Source organism: Hypanus sabinus, unplaced genomic scaffold, assembly GCF_030144855.1.
Source record: "Hypanus sabinus isolate sHypSab1 unplaced genomic scaffold, sHypSab1.hap1 scaffold_1266, whole genome shotgun sequence".
NCBI lineage: Eukaryota > Metazoa > Chordata > Chondrichthyes > Myliobatiformes > Dasyatidae > Hypanus > Hypanus sabinus.
This window is the reverse complement of record NW_026779332.1, coordinates 33509-46191: the sequence shown is the minus strand read 5'-3', so window position 1 is coordinate 46191 and position 12683 is coordinate 33509. Positions and strand designations below refer to the sequence as shown.

Here is a 12683-nt window from a genome sequence, read left to right as displayed (position 1 = left end):
AGCTAATGCGGCACGGACTAGAAGGGCCGAGATGGCTTGTTTCTGAGCTGTAATTGTTATATGGTTATATGCCCAAGAGGAGAGAATCTTAAGCTTGCCTGTGATGTCATGTATGCACTCTGATACCAAAATGTACTTTGAACTTTGAACCGAACTTCTCCTTCTTGTCCCTTGCCAATTGCCTTATTACGCCGCGATCTCCGGTGCACGGAATGAAATGTTCCTTCGGAATATCATTCCCGCTACGCAGAATGTAACGCTCCGCACTACCCGTTGTGTGTGGATCTTTTTCCATACGCATTTTTGTACACTGGGTCAATTCTGGACATTTCTGTTTCCTGGTCAGTGGGGGAAATTAGCCCTCGCGTGCGTGTCGATCTGAGTACATAGTTCAAACCCATTTGCCTTTCCTGTGACCTCTCCTCATTAATTCTTAAAAAGATTAAGAGTGTGCGGGGTGCCAGGTGCCGTCATAGGCTTGTGTGTACAAGGCGAGGGTGGGGGAGGGATCGGGTCTGGCTTTGTGTTGGAATTACATATGTGTTGGAACATTTGCGGAGTGGGTCAGGGTCCTGAAGATCATTCGGTGTTGCTGAGGGTCAGGGGCGGGGAAGTTCAGTATAACCGGGTGCGTTGCCCGGAATTGGGGTGGGGGGCGGTGTAGGGGCATGAGGTTGGGAATTGTCGATGTGTAGTTCGGTTTGGGGCTATGATAGAGTGGCGGCGTTAATAGGTGGTCAGTGGTAAAATTATCCGCCTTGTGTTTGTCGGTCTGTAAAACGGAAATTCAGTGCCCCCTTTAGCATCCCACTGTGGAATGACCCGCAACTTCTTCAAACTGTTTCACCTGCACTTATCTTTCTGGCAGATATCGTGTTCTGCATTCCAGCTTGTGATGAACCAACGTATTCCTAGTTTCAGTTTCGGTTACCTTTTTTTTTATTAAAAAAAAGGATATCAAAGATTCTTCGGCTGAACCATCCGTGTCCGTGAACGATCGACACCGAGCCCAGAGTCACCACTTCGCCCCGGCAGCCCGTCCTGCCCTTTTAATGGGGAATTCCCACGTCACGTTGCCCGTATATCTTCCAATCTTCCCCTTTAGCCCTTTCCTCTGCTTCTGGGCTGACCCACACCGAGTGGAGAATAAAAACCTTCAGGCATCTATCTACACCCTCTGCACCCTCCTTCGGTGAGCACACTTTGGTGATATTGAAGAAAGAAAATTACAGGCTATTTAGTTTGACCTCAGTGTTTGGACTACTGGACAGGTATCTGGAGGAACTTAAGGTGAGGGTTTATATGGGAGGCAGGGTTTGAGGGTCGGCACAACATTGTGGGCCGAAGGACCTGTTAAGAAAGCTGATGGGGTGTTAGCTTTCATAAGTCAAGGGATAGAGTTTAAGAGACGCGCTGTAATATTGCAGCTCCATAAAACTATGGTTAGGCCACACGTGGAGTACTGTGTCCAGTTCTGGTCGCCTCACTACCCCTTTACTCTTTGGAGAGAAGGAGGATGAGAGGAGACATGATAGAGGTGTACAAGATATTATGAGGAATACACAGAGTGGACAGCCGGCGCCTCTTTCCCAGGGCACCACTGCTCAGTACAAGAGGACATGGCTTTAAGGTAAGGGGAGGGAAGTTCAAGGGGGATATTAGAGGAAGGGTTTTCACTCAGAGAGTGGTTGGTACGTGGAATGCACTGCTTGAGTCAGTGGTGGAGGCAGATACACTAGTGAAGTTTAAGAGACTACTGGACAGGTATCTGGAAGAATTTAAGGCGGTTGGTTATATGGGAGGCAGGGTTTGAGAGTGGGCACCATTGTAATGTGCTGTACTATTCTGTGTTCTATGTTCTATGACTCCGTTGTTAAGTAGGTGGTTTCGGAGTAGCTGGTCTCCGTGTACTTGGGGGCGCGTGATATAATAGGTCTCTGTCAGCATGGTTTCCTCGAGGGAAAACCCTGCCTGACGTATCTTTTGGAATTATTTGAAGAAATAACAAGCATGATAGACACTGGGGAGTCGGCGGATGTTGTGTGGTTGAATTTTCAGAAGGCCCTTGACAAGGTGCCGCACAGGAGGCTGCATAACAAGTTAAGACCCGGTGGTTTTACAGGAAAGGTACCGGCACGGGACAAATACTGGCTGATTGGCAGGAGGCAGAGTGTGGGGGAGAAAGGGAACTTCTTCTGGTTGGCTGCCGGTGACTCGGGTTGTTCCAGGGGGGTCTCTGTTGGGACCGATTTGTTTCACGTCATAATGCCAGTGATTTGGATGATGGGATCGATGGCTTTGATGCAAAGTTTGCAGAGGAGAGGCGCTTGGTGGCTCTGGAACTCTACTCATAGAGTCACAGAGAAACACGACTTACAGGGGCGCCCTTTGGCCCATCTAGCCCATGCGGAAACCATTTTAGCTGCATTATCCCAGCCCGCTGCAGCTGGATCATAGACCCCCAGAAGCCCCCTATCCGTGTACCCGTGCAAACATCGCCTAAACGTTGGAATCGAGCTCGCACGGACCAGTCGTGCTCGCAGATCATTCCACACTCTCACGACCTTCTGAGTGAAGGCGTTCCCCCTCATAATTCCCTTAAACTTCTCACCTTTCACCCTTAACCTTTGATCACTGTTTGCAGTCCCACCCAACCACAGCGGATAAAGCCAGTGAACCTCCATCAAATCCCCTCTCAATCTTCTACGTTCATTAGAATCCTGTCCCATTCAATGTTTCCTGAAACCAGAGGCCCCGCAGACCCAGGAGCATCTCTGTGAATGTTCCCTATGCTCTGTGCACCTTTCCCGTAAGTAGGTCACATCCGTAAGGGGCCGGGGTCAGGTTCCATGCCCCAAGCGGAGGGCAAGAGCCCGAGAGAGGGCAAAACGGGGCGGGGGAATAGCTGAGAGGGAGGAGGGGCATGTCGGAGGGGTGGGGGAGGGGCCAGATCTTTAAAAGCGGCCGTGACAAGTGGCGAGAGAGAGAGAGAGAGAGTGTCAGCGAACGAACAAGTACAACAGAGAGAGAGAGATGGCACCAGTGTGGACAAAAGAACAGCCGGCCACGACAGAGGTCCATAAGGTCGCAGATGAGGTTTGTTCCAAACTCTTCCAGAACCAGGAGCGCAGTCCTCCCCACTCCCACACCCCTTAAACTGCCCTCCTCGGGGGGAAGAAAGAGAGAGGCGGGGTGAGAAAGTGAATAAAATAGTGATATATATATATATATATATCTCCAGGCGAGATAGGGGAAGGAGGGCAGAGGAATTTTCGAGCACGGAGAGGGAGAGAGAAGGAAAGAGCGAGAAGTAGAGTGCGCGAGCGAGAGAGGGAGAGTGAGAGGGAGAGAAAGAAGGTAGAGACACGGATGAAAGGTGAGAGTTCCAGCAGGGGAATTGGAGAGATTGTAGAGGGATACAGACGGGGAGAGGGAGAAGAGTGAGAGCGAGACGGGAAAAGTATGAGAACGAGCAGGGAATGTGGAATGAGGGAGCAGAGAGTGAGGCGAAGGACAGGGCAGGAGAAGGGGAGAAAGATTAGTGACGAAGCGACAGAGATGTAGAAAAGCCTGGCCAGGGTAAAGATTATAGAGGCACACAGAAAGAGGGGGAAAGAGCAGGGGTGGGGGAGAGAGCGGTAGGAGAGAGAGACGTTGAAGCGGGGTGAGAGAGCAGGGAAATCGAAGAGAGAGGGAAAAGGGAGACGGTGAGGGGGGTGATAGAGCAGGGGAGGTGGAGAGAGGAGGAAGAGAGAGACGGAGAGGGGGGTGAGAGAGCAGGGGAGGCTGAGAGGGGGGAAGAGGTAGATGGAGTGAGGATAAAATGATAGATCAGAGAGAGACGAGGAAGAGTGGGGAGTACGGGTACGAGGTGGCGAAAGGCGAGAGACGGAACGAGGTAAAGCGGAGAAATGGAGGGGGCAGAAGTAAAAAAGAAATGGTACCGCCCCTCGCTTCCGGACACCCTTCCTCGTCCCGCTCTGTCCTCCCCGGGAGATACAGAAGATTGTGTTGTTCCTGTCCAGGTGAAATCCGACGCGGAGAGTCACATCCACGCCTTAGAGCAGATATTCGTCGCGAAAACGTACCGTGAGCAGGACCAGACCATCATGCTGGGGAAACTTCTGCTGATCAAGGTCGAGTTTCCACACAGAAGCCGGAAGGGAGCAGGGGTGGGAGGGGAATGGAGACCGGGAGAGGGTGGGAGGGGAAAGGAGACCGGGAGAGGGTGGGAGGGGATTGGAGATCGGGAGAGGGTGGGAGGGGAATGGAGATCGGGAGAGGGTGGGAGGGGAATGGAGACCGGGAGAGGGTGGGAGGGGAAAGGAGACTGGGAGGGGATGGGAGGGGAAAGGAGACCGGGAGAGGGTGGGAGGGGAATGGAGATCGGGAGGGGGTGGGAGGGGAATGGAGACCGGGAGAGGGTGGGAGGGGAATGGAGACCGGGAGGGGGTGGGAGTGGAATGGAGACCGGGAGGGTGTGGGAGGGGAGAGGTGTAGGGGAGGTTAGGATTATCAGAGTCGGGAAGTGTGCAGGGGCTAGGAGGGGAATAGAGCTCGAGAGGTGTGGGATGGGAATGGAGTCCGGGAGGGGGTGGGAAGCTAGAGGAGTACGGGAGGTTAGGATTAACAGAGACGGGAAGGGAGCAGCTTTGGCAGGGTAATGGAGACCGAGAGAGGGTGGGAGGGGAATGGAGACCCGGAGCGGGTGGGAGGGGAATGGAGACCGGGATGGGGAGGGAGGGGTATGGAGACGGGACGGGATTGGAGACCGGGAGGGGCTGGGAGCTTAATGGAGACCGGGAGGGGCTGGGAGGGGAACGGAGACCAAGAAGTGTGGGATGGGAATGGAGATCGGGAGGGGTTAGGAGGCGAGAGGTGTACGGGAGGTTAGGATTAACAGAGACGGGAAGGAGGGAGGGTTGAAGGAGTCGGGGAGGGGTATCGGGGAGGGAGGGTTGAAGGAGTCGGGGAGAGGTGTAGGGGTGGGAGTGGTGACGGAGACGGGGAGGGGTGTAGGGGAGGGAGGTGTGACGGAGACGGGGAGGGGTGTAGGGGACGGAGGGTTGAAGGAGTCGGGGAGAGGTGTAGGGGAGGGAGTGGTGACGGAGTCGGGGAGGTGTGTAGTGGAGGGAGGGTTGAAGGAGTCGGGGAGGGGAGCAGCGAGAAGTAGCGGGGGTGTGGAGGGAAGTCTCGCGAGAGCGCGGGTCACGGAGGTGGCAGTGGGAAGGGGGTTAGCGGACGGGACTCCCATGACTAACCGAGTGACCGTGCCCACAGGTCGATATTGGAAACCCCAACAACTTCGTCCACATGGAGGTGTTCGTTCCCAGTAACAAGCTGCCAGTTCTGGTGGCGATCCAGGAAAACTTCAGTAACTGCGCTCCGCTGGAACCCTTGGTCTGAGAAACGAGAGTTTCCTGACCGATGCCAACCCCTCGCTGTGCTTGCGGCCCACCCCTCGGGAATATTCCCCTCCCTCCCCACGAAGCTCGTCACACGGGGTAGTTGGGACACCCTTCAGCTACCCACTGTTTAATGCTGGGTTTGGTTCTTCCTGTCCACAGATCCCAGACACACTCACACCTCCCCGAGACCCTATACACCCACCTCCCCCCCGCCAACTCTCCGACACGTCCCGCGCTCCCGGAATACCAGCAGACCCACCTCTTCAGCTCGCTGAGGCCACCTGAACCGTCAGCTGTTCGACGCACAAGCTTTTCGCTAATAAAACGCGTTGATCCGATTGGCCGTCTGGTCGTCTTTAACCATCCCCTCTTTCGGATGCTGGGGGCGGGGGCAACGCTGCGGGGCAGTTAGTGCGGATGTGTGAGGGAGAGGGGGAGCTGGACGTATGCGGGCAGCTGACCTACAGTCTGACGGAGATCCAATCGGAGGCAGGCGGTCACGGAGACAAGGGGAGGGGGCGCGGTTCGAGGTGGCGTGTGGAGGGGAATCACTGCGAGGTGTGGATGATGTCAGTGGGATGAGAGGGCGGGGTGTGTGAGGTGGGCGGGATGAGAGGAAATAGAGGGCGGGGTTCGTGGGAGGAGGGGGCGCGTTAGGGACGAGGGGCGGGGTTTGCGGGAGGAGAGGTCGGGCTCAGTGGAGAGAGGGGGCGAGTGGAGAGAGCGGTTCGTGTTGTACAATCTGCGGCAGGGAGCGCCTAAGAGGGACACTTTTCAATCGGGGCGGCGATGGAGATTTTCAAAGCCAGAGTTTCGGGGCAATTCACGAAGAAGAGCTCCGACCAGCGACCAGCCGGCCTCTGGGATTGGTTAGCTGGAGCAAATTAAAGGAAGGCTGTGCCAAGCGCGGCAATTTTTGTCGTCAGCAGAAATCCAACTGCGTATAAATGTTAGTCTCATGCTTTCGGCGTTTTAAAGGGACAGTCTACAGAAAGAATGAACCCTCGGAGTACATGACGTTGGACAGAGTCAGAGTGGTCATCTTGAGATCGCTGAGGCCTCAGGCAGAGAAAGCAAAGGAAAGTAAAGCGCGACGTTTAGGTCTTGTCCCCTCCACCCACTTTATAACCGCTCCGCCGAGACAGTGGAGATGTCGGGCAGGAGAGCTGAATGCTCCTTTTGCAGGGAGGCGTCCCTTCTCGCTGACGACTGCAACTGCGAAACGTGCCTCTGTCTGCAGCTTATCACAAGCGAGATTAGGAGAGAAATGCGCTTAACATCTGAGGCACCATTTACAGGTTGCTCTGCACAGGCTCATGAGAAGTACAACAAATACACAGAGCGCGAACTCTCCAGGGCTGAGGGTACTATTTCCATCTGTTTTTGGTGCTAAGAGAGAAAACAAACATCAATTTTAGATTGCGAAAACACATCTTTGTTTTTTTTTTGGAAATGATGACTGATCCACACGCGGAATCGTTCCGGACGCTGTCTCCATATTGAACATTGGTTTTGGTCCAATATTCTGACATCATGTCGATGCCATTCGTCTGTAATCCGTACAGACAGCATGGAGTTCAACTCACCACGCAAGGAGATCTGGGAGTCACCTGCTTCCGGAGAGGGCTGAACAGGAAAGGTAAAGTGAATGAACGCGAATTCAGCTACTGGAAATGGTCATTGAATTAGTTACGAAGATACAGAACCCCAGTCCCGGCTCTTCTACCATTTCTGACTGCATTTGCATCCTCCAGTTTCCGCTATCACCAGGTCTTCTGTTCGTTCATGTTTTAAACTTAAAAACTTTGCAGGCGTAAATTCACCACTTTGATCACAACATATCCCCATCCTTTCCGCCCTTTCAGAAATCTGCTTTTGCCCCCCCCCCCCCGCCTTCGCTCTAACATTAAATTTGTGTTCATTTTATCAAGCAGACTAAAGTACAATATTTCTGTTTGAGCAGATGCTCTCTGTCCTGCTGAGTATTTCGCGTCTTGCGCTTTGTTTTCGACCTTCCAAAGTGTATTACTTCACTCCTTTCTGGATTAAACTTCATCTGCCACTTCTCAGCACAGTTCTGCTTCCTGCGGATATCACCTAGGAAAATCGTCCGCTCTCTCACCCGTCGTGTTATCTCAAGCACCCTAGCCCTCCCTTCGACTCTCTCATCCAAACCGTTCGCAAAAAGCGGCCATCCCAGAATAGAAGAGACCCCAGCGACACACCACTATTCCATGACGCCCATGCAGAACGCCTGTCCGCTATTGCCACCGTTTTTCTTCTCCAACCAATCAACCCACGCAGCCAAGTTTCTCTCGGCCCCGTGAATCCTGACATTCCGAATGATCTCATCGTTGGGAACCTTGCCCAACACCTCACTGAAACCCTGATACATCACCGTTTACATCGGACACAATATCGGACACAACTGGACGCTCGGCTACGATTCTGACCTTCTCTGGTCTATCAGTAAAATGAAAATAAAATATTGATTAGAGTAATATCCTGGTGGATCCGGGATTTTCTGACCTCCTCTAGTCCATCTCTACAATGGGATATCCGATACAAATTAACGCGGTTGTCTAACTGTGGACTGACAGTAAACTTGCATGCCCGGTTCAATTCTGACCTTCTCCGGCCTATCTACAAAATGGGAATACCTGTCTAGTAGAATAAAATCCGGTACAAATGATGGTTGCTGGTTACCTGTGTACTTGCAGTAAACCTCCACGGAGGTCTCTCCAGCGCCATTGCTGAAAGAGTTGCGGGCGATGCACTTGTACGTCCCGACGTCGTTTCTGTTCACGCTGATTATAGTCAGTTTCGCCCTGTCGGGAGATGTAAATATTCTGCCGTTTTCCCGGATGGGTTGGTTGTCCTTGAACCATGTCCGTGTCTGAACAGTGCCCGACGCGTCGCAACTCAGTGCGATGGTATCGAGGTTTTCCAGGGGAGTGGAATTATTTGTCACCACGGCAACCCCGGTCACTGTCTCTGTAAATACAATTAAAATGCAAATAGCTTTCACTGGGTTTTATCTACATCATGTACATAATATTTGGATGCTGCCAACTGAGCATCGTCGCCATTGCCAGCTCTTATCCCTATGTGCTTCTTCACAGGAGAAGTCAAAGCTAACACAAAGGCCAAAAGGAGGGTGTACAATGGAACAATCATTACTGGGATGTAAAATGACTGGGAAGTTTTAAAAAAATAACAGAAGGCAACTAAAAGGTCATTAAGAAGGAAAATATGGAATTCGAAATCACTCTAGCCAATCATATTAAAGAGGATATGTAAAGTTTCTTCAGATTCGTGAGGTGTAAAAATAGACGCGAGAGTGGATATCAAACTGCTGGAAGTCGAGAGAGGAGAGGTAGTGTTTGGCAACAACGAATTGGTGGAAGAGCTGAATAGGTATTCTGCATCATCCCTCACTGTGGAATTCACTGGCGATATGTTGGACTTTCCAGGTATCAAAGTTCATGCAATGAAAGCATTCATTCCCAGGGTACGGGAATATAAAAACAAGGAGAAAATGCTGAAATGTTAGAAACCAGTGGTGAGGCCCCACTTGGAGGATTGTGATCTGTTTTGTATAACCTTAACCACGTAACAATTACAGCACGCAAACAGGCCGTCTCGGCCCTTCTAGTCCGTGCTGAACGCTTATTCTCACCTAGTCCCACCGACCCGCACTCAGCCCATGACCCTCCATTCCTTTCCCGTCCATATACCTGTCCAATTTTACTTCGAATGACACAACTGAACTGTCACCCATAATACAATCACAGCAGGGAAACAGGCCGACTCGGCCCTTCTAGTCCGTGCCGACCGCTCACTCTCACCTAGTCCCACCGACCCGCACTCAGCCCATGACCCTCCATTCCTTTCCCGTCCATATACCTGTCCAATTTTACTTCGAATGACACAACTGAACTGTCACCCATAATACAATCACAGCAGGGAAACAGGCCGTCTCGGCCCTTCTAGTCCGTGCCGACCGCTCACTCTCACCTAGTCCCACCGACCCGCACTCAGCCCATACCCCTCCACTCCTTTCCCGTCCAGAAACCTATCCACATTGTTTTCTAAAATTGTGCCCCTTTTTGCGGAAAGGATGTGTTGAAACTGGAGGCGTTTCAAAGGAGCTTCAGCAAAATCATTCCAGGATTGAACAGCTTTTCCTGAGAAGAGGGTTTGTCGGCTCTGGCCACCATCCACTGGAATTCAGAAGAATGTGGGGGTAATCTCACGGAAACCCATCGAGTTGTGAAAGGCCTTTTCTAGAGTGCACATACAGAGGATGTTCCTTATGGCGGGAGGGTTCAACACCAGAAGGACAACCTCTGAATAGAGTGGCGTCCTTTGAGAACGGAGACGAAAGGGAATTTATTTGAATTGAATGTGGTGAATCTGGGAATTATGTTGCACAGGCAGCTGGAGAGGCCATGTCGTTATGTAAGTTTAAAGCTGAGGATGATAGATTGGTCAGGGCATGAGGGATATGCGGAAACGCCTGTGAATGGGACTGAGAGGAATATTGGATTAGCCATGATGAAATGGCGGAGCGGACTCCATTGGCCAAATGGTCTAATTCTCTTTCCCATATTGTATCGCCTTGTAGTCTTAACTGCAGCAATTAACCATTTGCAATCCAATCCGCAATTCAAATCAAATCCGATTCACATCTTCATCAATACTCTTATTCATAAATATGCACCGTCGTCAAACGATATTGTCAGACGATATTCTAATCGGGCTCAGGCACTTAGTTGAATTATTCGGGCTGACGGCACCAACACCATTAGTGATAGGACCTCAGCAAAGGGAGGAACGGACGACCTACCGAACACATTGATTTCCGCGGTTGAGGCATTATTCCTTTTTGTAGCCATGTTATAGGCCTCACAAGTTTACTTTCCCGTGTGGCTCACAGAGATGTTGTCGAGGACGACCTCCTCCCCACTTGGTACGTGGGCACCGTTCAGTTGCCAGTTCAATTCAGCGCCTGGGCGGGACTCTGTGGAACATGTTAACCTGATGGTGCTTCCGGCAACGTGAAAAGAAGAGTCCGGAATTTGTGGAATTTGTGGCCACGTGCAGTTGTGAAGGTCAGGTCATGGGGGGTATTTAAGGCAGAGATTGATAGGTTCATGACTGGACATGGCATCAAAGGTTACAGGGAGAAGGCCGGGAATTGGTGTCGGAGAAAAGTTAAAAAAAAAATGATCGGCCATGATTGACGGGCGGAGCAGTTTCGATGGACCAGACGGCCGAATGCTGCTCCTATGTCTCACTGTCGTTTGAATTTCCTTTGGCTGTCAGACTCTGTGAGGATCTATCCTGGGCCCAACATATTGATGTAATTGCACTGAAGGCACCGCGACCGCCATTTTTCTTAAGGAGACCTAGTATGTCACCAGAGATACTCGCCAGTTTCTACAGATGTACCGTGGGGAGCATGCTAACTGTTTGAGGACGTTCTGGTCTTGGACCCAACACGTAGGTGCAATAGCGACGATTGCATGGCCGCGCCCCTACTTCCTAAGGAGACTGCGCAGACTGGGCATGACGTCTAAAACTGCGACAAAGGTCGATGGATGTGTAATGGTGAGCTCATTGACCTGCTGCCTCATGGTCCGGTGTGAGGGAAATTAATGCCTTGGAACGGAAAATCCTGCAAAGTGTATTGGATACAGCCCGGTCCATCACGGTAAAGCACTCGCAACCATTGAGCGCATCTACATGAAGCGCCGTGGTAGGGAAACAGCATCCGTCATCAAATAGCCTCACCACGCAGGACTTCTCGCGATGCTGGCATCAGGTAGAAGCTGCGAGAAACTCAGTGCTCGCTGCCCTCGGTTCAAGGAGAGTTACCACCCTTCAGCCTTTAGGCTGATCAAATCGGATGACTGCACTCACCTGCCCATCCAGTGATAACCAGTGATCTCACTTTAAGGACACTTTATCTCGTCATTTCATGTTCTCCATTTTTGTTAATATTTGTTTATATTTTTAAATCTGCACAGTATGTTGTCCGGTCCACTATCGTGTTCTTCCTGTTATAGTTACTGATCTGCAGCTTTACAGAGTACGAGTGAGAGTTGAACAGTCCATAACGTGGGACTGGCAGGGTGCAGTGGTGGCCCGTTTCTGCATCACAGCCACCTATGCATGTCCGAGAGGAACTCTAATCTAAATCTAATGCGGAACTATGTTGCTCACCCGCTATAGTTTTGTTCAATCGGAAATAATGCATCTCCCAGCAGCGAACAGGGAAGGTTATATTGTATTCTATCACACCAGAAATAAAATGAAAGTTATAGTCCGAGATCGCATGATTCTGTATAACTCTGTCTCACTTACCAATGATACGCAGAGAGATAGTCGCTGAGGTCATGGAGCCACTAGTTGGAACCATATTCACACGGTATTCCCCACCGTCAGACATTTTCACCGACTTCAGCAGAAGCGACCCTGTGGACGTGAATAGCTCAGCCCGCGATGTGTAGGCGTTGTCAATAGACACGGTTTGGCCGATCCACTGGGCGATTGTTCTCCCATTAAAATTCCAGCTTCCACTGGTGACCACGGCCGACGGCCGTACCGACAAGAACGCATTTCTCCTGACGGTGACATTTATCTGGCTGAACTCGAGAATGGTAAACTGCCGAGACTCACCTGAGAATGAGAAAATCGTAAGAGTGAAAAGTGACAGATGCGGAGAGACTCGAGAACTGCAATTAGCTCAATCGACACTGATAGTCATATCGCCTCTTATAAACTGCCCTTCTATCCTCTGACCACCCGCCGTTCTGTTGATTATCTGACCGCTCACTGTTCGAGAGAGTGACCCTCACCCGCCGTTATGTGGAGACAAAGAACGAGAGCTGCGAAGGCCAGTCCCGACATCCCGAGAGAGCAGCGCCGATCTCTGTTACACTCGGAGACTGAGCCGCACTTCCTGGTTTGCGGGTCAGATATCTGGATTCTGACGTCACAAGCGGCAGCGCTGATTGGATCAGAGAGTCTGTACTTTGCTCGAATCTACATCAAATCCTGTGTGCTGTTCTACAACTATCTGCTGCTGTGTGGAATCCGATAATGGTCTCAAAGAGAGTTTCTCTCACCCACCGACATGAAGAGAAAAAGAGCGAGTAAAGTGAACGTCATCCACGCGATCCCGAGAGAGCGGCGCCTGTCTCTGTTACTTTCGGAGACTGATCCGCATTTCCTCGTCTCCGTGCCAGATGTCGAGAGTGTGCTAGGTCA

At 51.4% G+C, this 12683-nt stretch overlaps 2 protein-coding genes across 2 annotated transcripts; one reads left to right on the top strand and one right to left on the bottom strand.

Annotated features, from left to right (window-relative positions):
- The first annotated feature begins 3030 nt into the window (after positions 1–3030).
- Positions 3031–5542, top strand: LOC132386715 (cystatin-B-like). Its single transcript, XM_059959067.1, has 3 exons — positions 3031–3096; positions 4026–4136; positions 5281–5542. The coding sequence occupies exons 1-3, from the start codon at positions 3034–3036 to the stop codon at positions 5404–5406; spliced, it is 300 nt and encodes a 99-aa protein (XP_059815050.1). The 5' UTR covers positions 3031–3033; the 3' UTR covers positions 5407–5542.
- An 815-nt stretch (positions 5543–6357) lies between these two features.
- Positions 6358–12377, bottom strand: LOC132386713 (carcinoembryonic antigen-related cell adhesion molecule 5-like). The gene is made up of 4 exons (XM_059959065.1): positions 12272–12377; positions 11778–12092; positions 8115–8402; positions 6358–6797 (listed from the first exon to the last, which is right to left on the bottom strand). Exons 1-4 carry the CDS (start codon positions 12321–12323, stop codon positions 6682–6684), a joined length of 771 nt encoding a protein of 256 aa, XP_059815048.1. The 5' UTR covers positions 12324–12377; the 3' UTR covers positions 6358–6681.
- Between the last annotated feature and the right edge of the window lie 306 nt (positions 12378–12683).